The sequence below is a fragment of the Hippopotamus amphibius genome, chromosome 8 (assembly GCF_030028045.1).
Source record: "Hippopotamus amphibius kiboko isolate mHipAmp2 chromosome 8, mHipAmp2.hap2, whole genome shotgun sequence".
NCBI lineage: Eukaryota > Metazoa > Chordata > Mammalia > Artiodactyla > Hippopotamidae > Hippopotamus > Hippopotamus amphibius.
The window spans coordinates 76,552,427-76,570,454 of NC_080193.1; the positions used below are offsets into that span (position 1 = coordinate 76,552,427).

At 50.3% G+C, this 18,028-nt stretch overlaps 1 protein-coding gene and 1 pseudogene across 8 annotated transcripts in view; one reads left to right on the plus strand and one right to left on the minus strand.

The window, feature by feature from the left end:
• The window catches only part of LOC130859023 (DIS3-like exonuclease 2), a 386,474-nt gene that overhangs the window by 16,523 nt on the left and 351,923 nt on the right, over positions 1-18,028 (minus strand). Inside the window, exon 15 of one of the 8 annotated variants that reach the window (XR_009055151.1) lies at positions 2,396-2,461. The exons of 6 other annotated variants lie outside the window; for them this stretch is intronic. Coding sequence is in view for 1 of the 2 variants with exons in the window: in XM_057746249.1 (XP_057602232.1) it covers positions 2,431-2,461 (31 nt within the window). In the remaining variant the exon portion in view is untranslated. Of the gene's footprint in view, positions 1-1,522; positions 2,462-18,028 lie in introns of those variants that run through there. One more of the 8 variants, XM_057746249.1, reaches the window with a different exon arrangement.
• Positions 9,729-16,657, plus strand: LOC130858359 (kelch-like protein 7; annotated as a pseudogene).

Here is an 18,028-nt window from a genome sequence, read left to right on the forward strand (position 1 = left end):
CACAGGGAAATGAATGGGGCCGCGTTCACAGGCATGGAAAACCCCAGAGGAGAAGGCCTCTGGAGCCAGACATAACAGGCCCTGCGGGTGAGGCTGGAGCCAGGTTTCCTCTTCTGGGAGGCTGAATCCACTCCAGGGCCCTTCTATAGGTTCAGCGGGCGGGGCCCAGCTCCAGCGAGGAGGCACGTTTTAGCCACTTGTTTTTCTAGCTCAAAAGGAAGTCTCCAGAGGCTTGGAGTTCAGAGTGGGCCCTTGGGCCCTGCCAAAGGGAGGCCCAGTGGCTGTGGTAGGGAGGGGGGAGGGGACTTGCCGGGAGCTGGGTTGACAGGCAGAAAGCCCTTTGTCAGCGTAAAGAAGCTAGAGAAGCCTCGCTTCCTTCCCAAGGTTGAGGGCTCTGCTCTCAGAGGCACCGGGGAGACCTGCGCGCGGCAGCGCTTGTGGCAGAAAACTCCCCCTAAGCAGAGCCAGGTGGCAGTTTGCGCTGTGCGGCCTAGAAGAGCTGGGCAATTAGGGCTTGCTGGCTCCACCACGGTGTTGACACACATGCCTTTCTCCACTTCTAGCTGCTGTCCAACTGGAATTAGAACCGCTGACCAGAGGAGGTGCGGCCAAGATGCACAGAAGCCTGGCCACCTCTGGGAGCCACCGTGGTGCCCCCTAATGGCTTATCTGCCCTGCACAGACTCCCTGGCTGGGGTCCCTCTCATGCCCTTGCCCCACGGTGGGGGCTGGTCCAGCAGCCTTGGATAATGGACAGAGCCTGGACAGCGCAGTGGGGGCCAGCTGGGTCATCACTGACATTGGGAGGGATCAATTTTGATTTAGAAATTAGGCTTTAGGTACAAAAATATTCAAGAGATAAGAGTGTTGTGGAATGCACAGGTTCTCTCTCTCTCCCTCTCTCTCACACACACACACACACACACACACACACACACTACAAAAGGCAGCTAGCTGAGACAGGACAAGACACATGTCCCTGGGAACTCAAGCTCCTTTGCTTTTGCAAGGTAGAGCATGCTTTGCTCACCTCCAAGACAGTCTTGGCCCCACTGTTGCTGGGGAGCAGCTCACCATCCCAGCCACACAACCACTAAAGACTGCAAAGAAATAAGAACAACTGCTGCTCTCATGCTGGGCACATGAGTTCATCGAATCCTCCCAAAACCTTGCATGGGAAGGGTAGTGTCAGCCCTAATCTGCACAGAGGGAAACCGAGTGTCTGAAAGGCCAGGTATGGTGACCATTTGGATTACAGAGCCAGAGTGTGGCAGGGCCATGGTCTGGAGATTGGGCTTTTTGATTCTGAAGTCGTTCCTCTACCCCTAACTTGTCATGAGAGGGGCTGCCAGGCCTACCTGGGGCAAGTGGAGGAAAGGGTAATGTGTCCAGAAAAACAGGGTTTTCTGGAACGGGTAGCACGGGAATAGGAGTTCTTTAGGTGAGAAGTGGCTCCTCTGCCACAAAGAGGGAATCTGCGTTTCCACGTTCCCCTCACCGCCCAACCCCCACCCCTCTCCGGCACAGCAGCTCAGCCTCCAACAAGCCCTGTGGGATTCTGCATTTCTGAAGAAAGACCAGAGTTCCTGTGGAGGGGCCAGCTGTCTAGAGCACATGTGCGACCGGGGCCTGCAGCACTGGGGGGGCCTCGTGGTGGGTGCAGCGAGCTGCCCACGGGCTGCTTCTCCACCCAGCTGCTGCAATGGATGGGATGCGTGGGGCCCGAGCCCTGACACACTGACCTGCGGGCACCTGCGCCGAGGCCACCGGAAAGAGACGGACAGGCGGAAGGCACAGGAGGGATGCATACTGGCAGGGGGTCCTGGTTGTGAAACCACCTTGGGAAACTATAAGGGCAGACTGGGCAAGAGTTTGGGTCGCTGCAAAGGCCCCTGTGGGGTTCCTCATCACCTCGACATGACCTTTTCGGCTTTATTGGTGAAAAAGGTCCAAGAGTGAGCTACAATTCCAGCCACGTGTGTGTGTGTGTGGGGGGGGTCAGCGTCCTTGAAGACAACATATCCTGTAGAATCTTTTGGGAAACATGGGTCCTTCTTTATCACCCTGGAACCGAGGCAGACCTGATGGTCATCGTGGAGCCAGAGTCTTCAACACTCCAGGGGGCTGGGGCTGGGGCAGGCCTGAGGGTCCCAGCGCTCTCCATGCTCCACAGCCCTCTGCTCAGTTCGGCCCAGACAGTGACCAAGAACTGCACTGTCAAATGCTTCCTTGATTACGCCCCTCTGCTGCCAGCTGACTCAAATCCTACTCTCTCAGGCTGCAGCCTTGTTCCAGCTTCTGCTCACCTGGGTCTCCACTCACCTGCACCTGTGAGTCCTTTACTGGCCTGACCCCCCAACTCCCTATGGGCCATTCACACCTGTCCCACACTAACCTTGCTCTGGCGCTGGCCGGCTCAGCCAGCTCTGTTTACCTTGATTCCCATGGCCTGGAACAGTACCTGGAATACAATAGGCACTAAGTACGTTTTTTATCTGCAATTTTTTTGCTTTGTCTACACAAGACCAATCCCTTACATTTCTATGGTGCTTTACGTTGTTTGCATGTATGATAGCATGTGACCCTCATTACAACTGAAGGAGGGGGAGAGAGTGAGGATACTGCCATCTCCATTTCACACATGAGGAAACAGGCCTGGAGGTGCAGCGCCGTCCACCTCGCTGGGGAGTGGGGAGCTGGCCTGAGTTGGGCAAGGGTGAGCAGATGCCTTTGGGTGTCTCCGTGCAGGCCCAATGCCAGGTGCTTTGCCACTGCTGGCCCTTTGAGTCTCACAACAAGTGTAAGACCCCTCATTGTTCACAGGAGCAAAGGGAGGCTCCGAAAGGTCATGTCACTCAACCAAGCTCACAGACCAAGGACAGCAGGTGCCCTGTCTACTCCTTGTCCTCAGGTGTTTCTGTGTTGCCTGCCTTAAGCTTTTTAAGGACTGGGCAGCAGGGTTTCCTTAGTGGCGCCCGACCAAGGGCTCTGCTGACAGAGGGGAGTCAACACAGGGCCTGCCGTGAGGTCATGCTCGTACCTGGGGGATGGGCACTCGTGGTGGTCTCTGCATCGCTACCATCCTTCCTTCCAACTGTCAAGGGCACCGCCTGCCCTCAGCAAGGGTCGCAGCAGCTGTAGAGCCGAGGTCACGCATCTCGACCTGGCTTGCCGCCTCCCCAGCAACCTCAGAGGGACAGAGTCTTTCCCCAAGGCTCTCTGCCCCCATGTGTGAGGCTGGCCACACTGGGCTGGCAAACACGCAAGCTCACCTCTGGGCTTGGCTGGGCTGGGACATTTCTGTAACCTTGGAGGTCTTATTTTTAGCCCTTGCTTTACCTCTGCCTGTCTCCTGCTCAGAGGATAAGAGGATAGAAATAGGACTTATTTCCTACGTCACCACCTCCCCATGTGAGCACTTCCTTCCATCTGCCTTTGGAGCTCTGGCCTCCTGTGTCTCAGTGTGGCCCTTGGGATGAGCACAGGTGCTGAGCACATTTGCTTTTACTGCTCTAGTTCTCTTGTCACCAGCTAAAGACTTGAAGGTTCTGCCTCTTTCATCTGTGGACCTCTTTTGGGCAAACGCTACTCTTGTTCCACCTGTGGAAATGTGTTGGCCCAGTGGGTCAGAAGGAGAGGCGAGGGTAGTCCTTGGGGCCATGGCCATCTCAACCCTTAGACATCTTGGTCTGGAAGCCTACCCTTGGAGCCGCTGAGATACCCCGGGAAACCTCACACAAGCCTTTCTAGTCTGCCCCAAGAAGTGTTTTCTCACTGAACTCTGAGCTGGGCAAAGGATTCTGGTACTTTTTGTTTCCCCTGGTGAGTTCCATGCTTTCAGAACTGCCCAGCCCCTGACTGCGTAAAGGGTCCTCAGAGGGGCTGAGCTAAGGGCGGGTTGGCTTCTTGCATCAAAGGCTGCAGCTCCCTTGGCCCCTACACTTCTCCCTGACCTGCTGCTGGCCGCAGCCCAGCTCCCCCAGCAGCCATGAAGAAACCGGCACCTCTCTTTGGGCTCCTCTTGGCTGACGTGCACCCACACTTCCTAGGAACCAGCCCCGGGGGCTTCTAGGCTGCTCCCTCCTCCTGCCACGCCCCAGCCCACCTCCCCTCAGTCCCAGTGGAGTTTTCAAGGCTCAGCTCAGGCATTACCCTTCTTGGCCCACGGTCCTCTGGGCTGATTCTAGCCCCAGAACTCATCACTGGATCGTGACTGTCTCTTTTGAGGCCAGTTTTCTTGTTTGGGGACCAGGCCTTGCCCATCTCTGTGTCCCAGGGCCAAAGGCACATGTAGGTTCTGTTCAACCTGGCTTAGACAGGCCAAGAACTGCAATGTCAAATGCCTGTGTGCGGAATGAACAGGGCACTTCAGAGACATGATTGGCTTGGTGCTCCACAGAAAAAGAGGGAAGGAGGCCTGTTTTGGAGGGTGGAAGCAGAGCCCCCCAGGTGAAGGGCCTAGGAGTAGGGTTCCTGCAGTGTCTCTTCAGCTCTTCCCTGCTGGAAGGCAGGCACATGAACTCAACAGACAGAACCTTAGTCAGCTTCTGCCAGCCAGATGGGACCTGCTGAATCTGCTCTAATGAAATTCATCCTTGCCTCTAGACAGTCATCACTTAGATCCAACACAGGGTGACAGTGTGGCTGGGGCTCATTTGCTGGTCACCTAATAAATGAATACTCTCGTCCAGAGCAGCCCATGTCACTCTAAATATGAAACCTAGCAGATTAAAAAAAAAAAAAAATCTCTCTCCTCCTGGGCTGTTTCCATTGAACTAACACTTGTCTTATCACCCACTGGGACGTGGTATGTTGAGTCTGGCAGAGTTCTTCGTTAGTTATGTGACTCTTAAAATATTGACCCACAGTTTTATGAACTTGGTTCAGTGTGGTTTAAATGGATTTGTTCCCATCCAGGGCCTCCGGGCTTTCCCAACATCATCATGTCCTTGCCTAGACACACACAGAGCCAACCTCCAGGGCACACAGGCTTGCTCTCCACATACGGGGAGGGTGGCAGGGGCGAGCACGGAGACTGCTGGTTTTCATCCCTGCCTCTACCCCTGCATCTCTGGGCTGATGAAAGCTCTCAGATATAGGCTGTGTGAAGACCTCAGCGCTTTCCAGGTGCCACCATCAACTCCACCTTAGATCCAAGGCCAGAACCACCTGGATTAGGCCTTTCATCCCTCCAGGCAAGCTGGGTTGATGGTAAGTCAGACGGCAAGGCCAGTGGATGTCAAAGCCTGACTGGAGCCCACGGTTCTACTTTCCTGAACTGCCACTCTGCAGGCCAAGTCCGTCTTTTAGGGCAGCCCAGGATGCAAAGGGGCCCTGCTCTGCCAGGACCAAGAGATGCTCTAAAAAAATTCTTTAGGCACCTGGGAAGCTGACCAGATTTCTGCGTCAGCAATAGCCTCTGGGAGCTTCTTCACAGGTAGCTCAGGCCAGGCCTTGGCAGCCATCGTGACTGGGAGGACTAGCCCGTTCCATCCAGGCCTCCCTCAGGCTGAGAACTGCTCTTCCTGGCAGAGGGCACAGCACTCAGAGCTCTCTGGCCCTGCCCGGGAGGAGGCCCAGCCCAGTGCCATGCAGCGCCCTGAGTGGTCCCCTGGCTGTGGCTGTCCTCCCACAGCCTCTGCAGAGAGAGACTGAGCTCCCTGGCTAGTGGTGTCTATGCCAGTCCATTTCCCAGCAAATCTTTGCGGAACTTGAGCCCGGTTCCTCCTAGGTCATGTTTGGGTGCTGCAGAATTACTGCCAACTGGTCATGTTGCAACAACACAAAGACTTGGCTGCTGGTTTCACCTTACAGGCGGTGCACAGCTCAGGGCGGTGTCTGCTGCCAACCACATGCAGAGACTGGGTGCACACCTCCACCATGGCCTTTGTTACCACCTGTGAATGTTATCTTACACACATGTCTTCCTCAGTGGGCTGTGCACTTTGGGGAGGAGGACCTTTCTCATCACCCAGCAGCTGGCACTAGCAGGTGTCCAATAGTTTGCTAGACAAGCAAAGGAAGGGTGTCTAGTTCTGGGCTAGGAAACTCCGGGCAAATGCCTTATCTGCCCACAAGGCACATGGCAGACCTCCTCAGGGCCCTTCCTCCCACACTGAGGAATTGCCTAGGGGTCACTTTGTAAGTTTGGCAGTGGGAATTGATACACCTGGCATGTAACGCAATTCTGAATATAAAAGAGCTTCCTAAAGATTCCTGTGGTCCCCCAGCACGAGCTCAGCTTTCTTAGGGCTCTGACCAGTGCTGGCCTCAGGCCTCTATTGGAGACCTGGTCTGGCCTGGATGGGAAGGATGTACAGGAGGGTGGGTTTCTCCCTGTGGATGGACAGCTTCGCTTTATAATAAAGCATAGTGGGAGAAGCAACCTCTTGTTGCTCTTGCTTGTTAAAGTCAAGAGGGAAGCTGGGGGTCCACCATACACGGCCTGCGGAACCTGGACAGCTAACCTCCCTAACAACCTCCACTTCCCACCTGACTGGGTGAGGATTAATGACATATATTACACAAAGCTCTTATCTCAGGGCCCAGCATGTTGTTAAGTATTCCATAAATATTAGTAATTATTATTATAAACCTTCAGGTGGTAAGAGTCTGGTGTCATTAGAATATTAAGGATGGGGGCTTCCTAGGTGGCTCAGTGGTTAAGAATCTGCCTGCCAATGCGGGGGACACGGGTTCAATCCCTGCTCCAGGAAGGTCCCACATGTCGCGAAGCAACGAAGCCCGTGAGCCACAACTACTGAGCCTGCGCTTTAGAGCCCGTGAGCCACAACAAGAGAAGCCACGGCAATGAGGAGCCTGCGCACCACAACAAAGAGTAGCCCCCCTTCACCGCAACTAAAGAAAGCCCGCACACAGCAAAAGAAGATCCAACACAGCCAATAAAATAAATAATTAATTAATTAAAAAAATAAAAGAATATTAAGGATGCCCGCGCATAGAACGTGAAGTGGGAAAAGAGCAAATGCAGCCTGCCCCCCGGAGACGTTCATTCAGCACGTGCTGGGGGCTGCGACAGAGATACCGTCTTGGGCCCAGGGAGTCAGGAGATAAACACCGATACTCACCCCGCTCACCTCCTCCCCTCCCCGTGAGAATTTTCTTAGTCACGAACTGGCTCTTTCCCGTGGCATTTATTTACCGAGTTCCCACAGCGGTGTTCTCCGCATTTCGGGCAACGGATCCCTCCGAGGATCTGAGGAAAGTGGTTTTACACGCATTTCTCCATACTCCACCACAAAACCTCCTCCATTCTACTGCAAGCAGTTCATGGACCACGAAGCCTAAGGTGAGCCTACCTCACAGGACACACAGCAAAGCACTGGTGTTTCTGAGGAGGCAAACAGGCACACGGACAATATAAAAGCTAGGTCTGAAGAACCTAACAGTTGGAAAATACACCAGGCAAAAGCCTAAAGGAGTGAAGGGTTCCTCAGCTTCAAGAGCAGAACACTGAAGAATCTGATGGTTTCCTAGAATATTTATGACACAAAAGATGGCGACCAGCTAACTGGTCTCTCATCTACACTGAAGACTGATGAGAGGAAACAGATTGGGATGAAACTGGAGGTCTGTTAGAACTAAGGAAGAATTTCCCAACATGATAAATGCACTAAACAATTCAGTTCAAGTTGATTTAAAAAGTACAACATTATTTTGCTTCTTGAGAACTCAACCACATACTCAGTCTTGAGTATTTTATACATGGGGCAGAACCAGGAAATAACCAACAGACAAAGCCTTGGTGGCCAACACAGGTGCCGAAGCCAGGCGTCGCGTGGGACTCACAGGGAAGTCCCTCCTTCGCTCCTCACTCAGACCCTTTCCTCTTCTTGATCGACAATTCTGACTACTAGACCCGTCTTCCTAGCTGACTCCATACCCCCACGGGGCCTCATGCTCACAGCCAGGCTGACAGGGTGCTACTGATTTCCTCTGGACAGTGGTGGAGAAATGACAACAGGCCCTGACTGTAAAGCTGGACACAAGGCAGTTGGGGCAAGGCCTCAGTAAAGTCGAATGAAAACACACGGCACCGTCGGGGTATTTAGTGTAGAGGCAAAGCCGCACAGCACAATAGAGCCCAAGGAAAATGCTCTTGTGTCACCATATAAACATTGTGAATAATCCTAAATTGTGAAAAAGGGCTACATGATGTCCAGGGGACACTGTCAAAGCAAACAATAGGTCTATAAATTAAATAAGAGCAATTTCTTCTGTAAAGTTCCAGAGCTCAAACATGAAGGTGTTTAGAGAAGATTACAGTTGGCCCAGCACTGAGTGAGACACCAACAAGACGACACCCAAAGAGAAGTGCAGTGTGAGGAAGCCAGCGGGGGAGTGGGGCTCCCTGGGACAGGACACACAGACGCATCTGCAGGGCAACGGCGCCGCTGCTGCCACTGTGGGTCCTGCTTCTGAGCGCTCCCCACAGCCCTCCAGTTCTGGGGTGATGAGAGCAAGGTCCTCAACCCCAAGAAACGAGCCACGTCCTCTGCCACGCCAGTCCACTCTCACGGCTGGTGCCTACCCAGCCGCTGACTGTCCTGGGCTTGAGGGGCAGACACCATGTCTCACTCATCAGCAACCTTGGAGCCTGGCCTAGCAGCCCCCGGCATGTCCTCGGGTCATGGGGTCATGTGGGGCTGGTCTGGGGCAGCTTGTAGTCAGTGGAGGGCTGTGTGCTCACAGCTTAGCTAGGCTTTTCTGGGTTGGGTTTTCAGTGCAGCTGTGTAAGTTGGTCATTTGCTTTTTTGCTTGACTCAACGGGCATGAGCTGGGTACTTGCTCTGGTCACTCTGTGAGGTCTTTGCCCACCCGGGTGCCCACCATTGGAGAAGTGTGCTCAGAAGGGAGAGTAATTGTGTTCAATTCCTCTTCAATAAATAAAGTGATTTATATCTGAGTGATTTATATCCATTGATGGCCTTTGTCATCAAGCACAGCAATTCCCTCAGGCTCTGGAGGCTTCCTGCCCAACCACCAAGAAAAAGCCACAATGCCCCAGAGAGCTGGGGAGTGGCAGTGAAGACAGATCAGAAACACTTCCCCACAGAAAGCACAGCCAAAAGCTGAGAGAGCCAAGCACGTTCTGGTTACCTGCCAGGCAGCTGCAGGAGGTGACAGCCATGGGCACCTCTCTTCAGGCTTAGAGCCAACACGCCATGCTGTGGCCCGTTTGCTATATGGCTAACCTCCCTCAAGAGTATCTCAGGCCTCCGTGGCCTGCGCCTGGGCTCTGGCTCCCAGCTGCTCAAGAGAGGGTGCTTACAGCAGAGGCATTTGCTACTGTAGGTATCTGAACATGCCCTAGAGGCTGGTGCGGCACACTGACAGCACTTGCCAGGAAATGAGTGGCCTGCTCATCAAACAAGGGACTGGCCTGAATACCACCAGCTTCTAGCACTCTTTGAAGTCTAGGGACAGGCCTAGAAGGAAAGGGATAGGCCTCCTTGGGTTTAAAAGCTAACCAGGCACAGGCTCAGCGGCGGGGCTCTGGTTGTGCGGGAGCCGCAGCCGAGCCGCCAACGTTACCTCCCCGCGAGCCTCCGAGGGGGCCGACGGGCCTTGTCCTACCGCAGTGGCTACGCCACTGCCGCCGCCGTCCCAGCCCCGGTGTTTGGGACACCGAAGCCTCCCCGTGCAGGCAGCGCGCAGGCCCCTCGCCCAGCCCGGCGAGTCCCGGGCGTGAACCGTGCTGACGGAGGATGCCAGCCTCCAGGGTGGAGAAGAGCAGCAAGAAGAAGACCGAGAAGAAACTTAGAGGAAGCTAAACTGCTGGCAGGCTTCGTGGGCGTCATGAATAACATGCGGAAACAGGTGGAGCTAGTGGAAGACAGATCCTCCTGCACATGTTAATTTAGAGCAGAAACAGTCGTGGATAAATACCGTGCCATCTATTAGGGGCACCGTGCGCCTCTTGTTCTTAAGACGAGTTCTTTGTTCTGTCTTTGATGTGTGGCGTGTTAGTGAAAGTCTTCAGCACGACGGCAAAAGTGATTTAAATCCACCACCCAACTACAGTTGAATCTACAGTCTACCCAGGGATTTGTACCCAGGGTCAACTTGAAATCACGCTGAGAGGGACTGATTGCAAAACCTTGTTGACAAGCTACATAAATCCAAAGAAAACATTGTGCGATGTGATCCTTATGGTCCAGGAAAGAAAGATACCTGCTCAGCGTGTTGTCCTTGCTGCAGCCAGTCATTTTTTTAACTTAATGTTCACAACTAACATGCCTGAATCAAAGTCCTTTGAAGTGGAACTCAAAGATACTGAACCTGACATTACTGAACAACTTGTGGAATTCGCTTATAGCACCAGAAATTCTGTGAATAGCAACAATGTTCAGTCTTTGTTAGATGCAGCGAACCAGTACCAGATTGAACCTGTGAAGAAAATGTGTGTTGATTTTTTGAAAGAACAAGTTGATGCTTCAAATTGTCTTGGTATAAGTGTGCTGGCAGAGTGTCTAGACTGTCCTGAATTGAAAGCAACTGCAGATGACTTCATTCATCAGCATTTTACTGAAGTTTATAAAACTGATGAATTTCTACAACTTGATGTCAAGCGAGTTACACAACTCCTCAACGAGGACACTCTGACTGTAAGGGTAGAGGATCAAGTTTATGATGCTGCCGTCAGGTGGTTGAAATACGATGAACCTCACCGCCAGCCATTTATGGTTGACATCCTTGCTAAAGTCAGGTTTCCTCTTATATCAAAGAATTTCTTAAGTAAACAGTACAAGCAGAACCACTTATTCAAGACAATCCTGATGCCTTAAGATGGTGATAAGTAAGTTGCCTTAATATCCGTTTATAACCTGATCGTGTAGCCAGTTTCTCATGGGCGTAACACCCTTTACAATGGATCAGACTTCGTAGTCAAGGAGAAACACTCGAGACTTTTCTCTTCTGGGTAATTAATCTATTGGGGTTCTCAACTGTCTATCTGGAGGGAACTTAGCCTCAGCCATTATTTTATAGAAACGTGTGATAGAAGTTAAAAAATTACTTATGCTTTGTCTACTTTTGTGTACGATAATTTTCATGCACTTTGTTTTTTGTGTTTCCTTTTTAAAATAATTTAGTCGAGCGTACTGTGATAACATTTTTTTCCTTAAAGAAAGTTTTGTTTGTTGCACCTGGAGCACATTTTTTGCACATTTTCTTTTTCATTTACTTAATTTTTCTTGACTTGCAGGCTAAGTTCCAAACCCTGTGTAAAATGCCAGTTAATAAAATTGTCTGTTCAATTAAAAAAAAAAAAAAAAAGCTAACCAGCTGAGCCACCAACTTGGGGGCCAAAGAGCGGTCTTTCCTCTGGGAGGGGAATCTGTGGATGGACAAGTACCCAGAGAGGCAGAAAAGACATAGATTGTGCTAGGAAATTCTGAAAAAGGTATATACTGGGTTGGCCAAAGAGTTCGTCTTTGCGTTTTTCCATAAACAGAGAAACCTAAACAAACTTTTTGGCCAATCCAATGCATGGCAGATAGAGAGAGGTACAGAGAAAACAAAATTGCTGATTTTCCCCATCCTCTCTCACTGGTCAAATCATGTCACCATAAGCTCAAAAAGCACTTGGAAAAAAACAGTGGAAGGATTCCAAGTCACACTGGATTGCTGCAGCCCCAGGAGGCTCCCTAGAGTGAGCGGAACTGCAGTCCATCGCAAGAGGATGAGTACAGTGAACGGCAGAGCTGTACAAAGGAGATTTAACGAGAAGGGAAAAAAGCTGTTTGCTTAATGTAGCCCTGTGTTAAATCAACCAAGGGAACTCTCTTTTATTAGGTCTTTGAGAGTTTCCAAGTACTTACTTTCAAGAGTTCCTGGTGGCCTAGAATTCTCTGCCTTGGGTCATCCTTGGGTAGTTATTTGGGCTACACTAAGGGACATTCTCATCATGGCTTGGGCCAAAGGAGCCCCTGCCAGCCCAAGGGCCTGTTCAGGTTTGGGCCTCTACCTGCCTTGCACTCCTCCTTCCTTTCTCCAAATCTCAGCAGAGAAAGATTCTGTGTGTCTGCATAGGGTTCATAATCCTCAAACTGGGACAGCTGAGGGCTTAAAAATGCACAGCTCTACCCAACAACCCAAACAGCCTGACCAGAAGGAAAGCGCTCAATCCTCACTGCCCACCTCCTTGGCATCAGACAAAAGCCCAAATGGCAGCAAAGGCCAGGGAAGGCCCTGTACCTGCCCTGGTGGGTGGCTCAGCCAGGTGGCTGAGGAGAGCTGCAGGTGCAGCCCTTCAGGGTCACAGGCAGGCAGGGAGGGCTCCTTTCAGCATGAGATTGTGGCTTCCCCAGTTTGCTTCCATGATAATGGAAATCAGAGGAAACGGGACATGCACATGACAGTGATATAAGGAGATGTGGCGGGGTGGGGGAAGGATGTACCTATGAAATAGTTTAACAACTCTTCTCTTGGAGATCTATGACAAATGTGGTATTTTTTTGTGACCTTGGGGGTTACACATTCAATATTCTGCAGGAATCGGGGAGTAGTAAGAACAGCCTGGGCTTTGGGTCCGACACCATCTGTTAGAATCCCTGCTCAGCTGTATCCACCATGTGATCTGTCTGTAAAACGGACAAGGCACAAGGTTAAAGCAAGGAGTCATAGTCTTGTGATACCCCATTTGCCTACCTCCTAGCATACTAACCACCACGGCCACATTTCAAACTTAAAAGATCCTCCAATTTAAAGGTCATCTTGGGGAAAAGTAAAATCAACCATATACAAAAGAGAATTTTTAGTGTTAAGTTTTCATAATTTAAAAGTGAGTTTGTGGTAAAAACCCTTTTCTCTGAAATCAAGAATAAGACATGGATGCCTGCTATCATCACTTCCATTAAACACTGTATAACACAATGACACAAGACAAGGAAACAAATGGTGTGACACTGGAAAGGAAAAAGTAAAACTGGGCACAGAGGAAATCAGAAAGAATCTACAAATGAATTATTTGAATTCAATAAGCAAATTTACCAAGGTCACTGGATATAGGATCAATAAAAATGTTGATAAATTGTCTTTCCATACATCAGCAACAAAGAGAAAAGGAAATTTATAAATACCATTTTAAATAGCATCACAAATATTAAATACCTAGGAGTAAATCTAATGAAAGATGATCAAGAAGACCACTGTATAAAAATTTATAAAACATTACTGAGAAAAATTAAAGAAGACATAAAGAGTGGGATATACCATGTTTGTGGAGTAGAAGACAATCATAAAAGGGTTAAGTTTTTCCCAAATTGATGTATAGATCAAAGGCAATCCCAACATAAATCCCAGCAAGTTTGTGTGCATGGGTGTGGCAACAGAAGATCTGATTCTAAAATTTACATGGAAATGGAAAGGGCCAAGAATAGACTAGGTGCCCTTTACTGAGGAGAAGCAAGGTGGAAAGTCTAACTCTATTGAATGTCAAGACTTATAATAAAGGTACAATGATTAAGATGGTATGGTATTGGCACCAGAAGAGACCTGCAGATCAGTGAAACAGCACAGAGTGCAGACGCAGACCCGTGAGGATATGGGCCCTTCATCTTGACTAAGATGGCCCTGCGGAGCGGTAGGAATGATGCTGGGTTGATTAGATGTCCATATGGAAAAAAATGAAACTTTCTGGACTATATTCAAAAATCATTTCTGAGTAGATTATGGTCTAAAATAGAAACGGTAAATCAACAGAGCTTCTAGAAGATAATGTAAGAACACTCTGATGGTTAATTGCGTGTGTCAACTGGACGGGCCACAGAGTGCCCAGATTAAACATTATTTCTGAGTGTGTCTATGAGGGTGTTTCTGATGTCTGTGAATATTTGAGTCACATACCGTATTCAACAGATTGCCCTCCCCAATGTGGGAGGCCCAAAGAGAACAAAAGGGTGAGGAGGGAGTTTCTTCCTCTCACTGCTTGCCCTCTCACCTTACCTTCTCCTGCCCACAGACTGGGATTTACTACTGATTTTCCTGGTTCTCAGGCCTTCAGACTCCATCAAATTCCACCACCAGCTTTCCTGGCTCTCCAGCTTACAGACAGCAGGTCATGGGACTTCTCAGCCTCCATAATCATGTGAGCCAATTCCTTACATCTCCTTTATATATATATACAAACATACATACAAATGTAACTGTATATATCCTACTGGTTCTGTTTCTTGGAGAACTCTAATACAAACGTGTCTTCATGATTTTTATATAGTTTTCTTAAATGGGATATAAGAAGAATTAACCATAAAGAAAAAAATGGATACACTGAACTACATTGAAATGAAGAATTTCTGTTCATTTAAACATGACCAAAGAGAGTAAAAAGGCAAGCTACTGAGTAGAAGAAAATATCTGCAACATGTATAACCACCAAAGGACTCATACCCAGAACAGAGAGAACTGTAAGTCAATAAGAAAAACAGAAAACCTAGAAGAATAATGAGCACAAAATTTGAAAAAGCATTCTTCTGAATAGCCAATAAATACATGAAATCTCTTATGTTGCTGGCAGGAGTGTTAAACTGGTGCAACCACTTGGGAAAATTGTTTGGCAATATCCACTGAAGTGTGCGTGTTCTCTGAGTTAGCAATTTCACTCCTAGGTATATACTCAAAAGAAATATATGCATGTGTGTATCAAAAGACATGTATAAGCAGAATTATTTATAATAACCTCAAATTGGAAACAAATGTTGACTGAATTAATGTGGATTGGATAAATGACAATGTATTCATACAAAGGAAGTCTTATAGCAATAAAAAAGAATGAACTAGAACTACATGCAGCAACGAAGATGAATCCTCGCAAACATAATGCTGAAAGAAGGAAGTCAGACACAAAAGAGAAGACACTGAATGATTCCCCATTTATACAAAGTTCAAAGCCTGGCAAAACTAACCTATAGTGTTAGAAGTAGCGATGGTGGATCCCTTTCTGGAGGTGAGAGGGGTATGCTGGAAGCTCTTGGGGTGCTGAAATGTTCTACTTCTTGATCTGAGTGATAGTTACATGGGTGTGTTTGTTTGCTAATACTCTTTGAACTAGATGCACATGACTTGTGCACTTTTCTCTATTCATGTCACAGTTCGAAAATAAGTTTTACAAAGTGAGTTTATGTAAGAATCTATTTTCCAGTGTATGGACTATGGAAGAAAATAGCGGAGTATTAAGTCACACTACGCACTGAGACAAGGACCACGCATGATGCGTCTGCATCTGGCCTCAGTCCAGTACAATCTCCCCACTGCCACTGGCTTCCACATTTCCTCACTTTGATCAGTTCTGCCCTTAGAATGCCAGCAGGAGCCAAGGGGCGAGCGATTTCTATCAGGCGCTGAGTACCCTGGCCCAGCAGCATAAGAAACCTCTGCTGAGGCAATTCAGTGCTTTACAGCATGACTTCAGGCTCCATCCCTCCCCCATTCTCCCCAGAGGCAGACAAAGGGTGCTGACTCAACACAGCTGAGTAAGAGCTTCCCTGCCCTGGCCACCTGCGGGCTGCATTACATTTGTGGGAGACTGGGTGACTGTAACCCAGAGGTAATGTAAGCTACATAGGAGGCAGTCTCACTGACCCAGGCCTTGCTGCCCTCCCTGCTGGGGACCCAAAGGCAAATTTAGCATCACTCTGTGTAGCTGTTCTAGGCCCCACCACTGCCATGTATCACATGGCTGAGGCAGTATCCCAGGGAGAAGTCTACTGGCTTGACCTCTGGTTTACAGCTTGACCTGGGGCAGGGCACCTTTTGGGGAACTGGCTTCCCTTCCTCTAAGTGGGAGTGTTCATAGCCCCCTTCCCTTCCTATAGGGAAAACTCAGGTCAAATGGAACACTGCATTTTGGCACCCAGGTTATCATTATTGTTCCTGCATGGAGTGAGGTGGTGGGAGGGAAGGGGAGACCCCGCCATCTCTCTGCACGGTGTGAAAGCGGACAAGCACATCGCTCGCTGAGCACCATCTTGATTTCAGCAGCCCAAGCAGGAGTCGTGCCTGCATCACACCAAAGCCCAACACTAAAGACTGCGATGGAAAACAGTGAGCTCATACCTATACTGCAAGTGGCTGACTCCAACACGCACACTGCAGCTGCAGGCCTGCTCCCATGAGGTCACTTCTGGCACCTTTCTCTGGTTGAGTTGCCTCCAATTTCCCCCAAATCCCTCCTCCCCCTTGATTTCCAGCTCCCCTTTCTTCTAACCAAGGGCTTCACAGGAACAAGACAGGCATTCTTCATTCTAACCTGGCAGTATCAGTGGGAGGTCTGGAGGCTCTCAGGTAACACTGCTCCTTAGCCTGAGGAACTCGCGTCGGGTCCAAGGTGCAGACACAGAGTGTCATTTCCAAAGTACTGGGAACACTGGGAAGTGTTAGTGTTGGTTGGAAGTTGTCGGGACTGCTGGGAAATATTCCATCTGCCTCTTTAGGTGAACTAAATGCAGGGCTTTATTCAGGAGCCCTGCTCATCCTCCTGCCCGTGTGGTGGCCACGGAAAGGTGCCTCTCAGCCCTCCTGCCACAGGAGCATAAATTGCCTGGTGGCCCAGCTGCAGCCCCCGACCCTCCGCTGCATCTACACCAAGGCCACACTTCCTGGGGGCTGCTCCCAGCCGGTGACTAAGCACTCTTGAGGACCTGCAGGATGTGAGGCTCCTCCAGCAGGCGACTTTGGCTCCAGGACTTCCCATCAGCCTGGCTGAACCTTCTTAAAACTGGGCTGCAGCCCGAGACTCTTCCTACCCAGTCCTCCTCCTTCGCCCTCCTCCACAGGGGCTGAGCTTGTGTCAAGGTCTGAAGACTCTCTTCCCGGCTTCTTCTCTTCTCTGATCTTCTAATCCTGTCCTGGCATCTGTTTCTCAGCAGACCTGATGTGTTAACACAGGGGTACTGGAGTGGGTCTGAGAGAGAGGCAGAGAGATGGAGTTTGGGGCCTGGCTCGCGTACTACCCAGTAGGCAGAGACGACGCTCTTCTGAGTGGAATGTGGGGCACAGACAGTCCCTAGCACAAAGTAGTGGCCAATTGCTCAAAGACTCGCCAGTAGTGACTTGGGGGAAAGCCTCTGCTTGACCGTGTCGATTCAAGCATTTGAGAGCCCGGGAGGAGCAGCATCCACCAGGACTGTGCAGTGAGGTGCGTGGTGCCCAGCAGGGGGACAATGACAGACTGATGCCCTCAACCAGCAGCTGCAGGCTAAGGCGGAGAGCCAGAGGGTCTCTTACAGGAGCAGCTTACAGAAAGGTAGCCCACACTCCCTGTAGGAGGCTAGCAACGTCCTGTGCTGCCAGACGTGCAGGGGGCCCACCCTCCACTCAGGAGCATCCCCCACCACATTTCTGGGGCTTCAAGGCCTGGAACTAGGTTTAAATGCCAGGGAAATGGGGCTGGGGATGTGCTGGGCCTGATAAGGGAGGAAAGAGGTTATATACCAAGAGTAGGAAGGATGCGCTCGCAGGATTTGAAGGTTTCGTCTAAGGGGCCAGGAAATGAGATGAGCAACAGTTTACTGATTCAGGCGTACTTTCTTGGAATGTGGGATTCAGCACCCTTCAAAGACCCTCAGGGACGGGGCAAACTGGAGTGGTCCTTAGAGGCCTGCAGACAGTGACAGCTAAGGATGAGCGAAGTAGAAGGGTATGGGTTGCCCTGACAGACAGCAGGGGAAGGAATAAAGAGGCTGAGGGAAGGGGCCTGCTGGGTCCAGAAGACCTAGCAGAGGCCTATGTTCTGTGGGAGGGCCCAAAGGACACCCCCTTCACCAGGGTCATCAGAAGTGTGCAGGTGAGAGGGACACCAGCATAGCTAAGGATTGGTGGTGGCTCCTCTTTGCAGGCCAGAAAGGACAGCGGAGAGGCAGTCACAGAGCTGGGCTCATTAACACCTATGGGGATGATGGAACCTGAGGCAGCAGAGGCCAGGGTCCCTCTGAACTACCAGTGATGCTGCTGCCAGGATTCTTTGGACTCTGTGTATCCAGGGGTCAGCAGATGAGAAGAGGAGTCT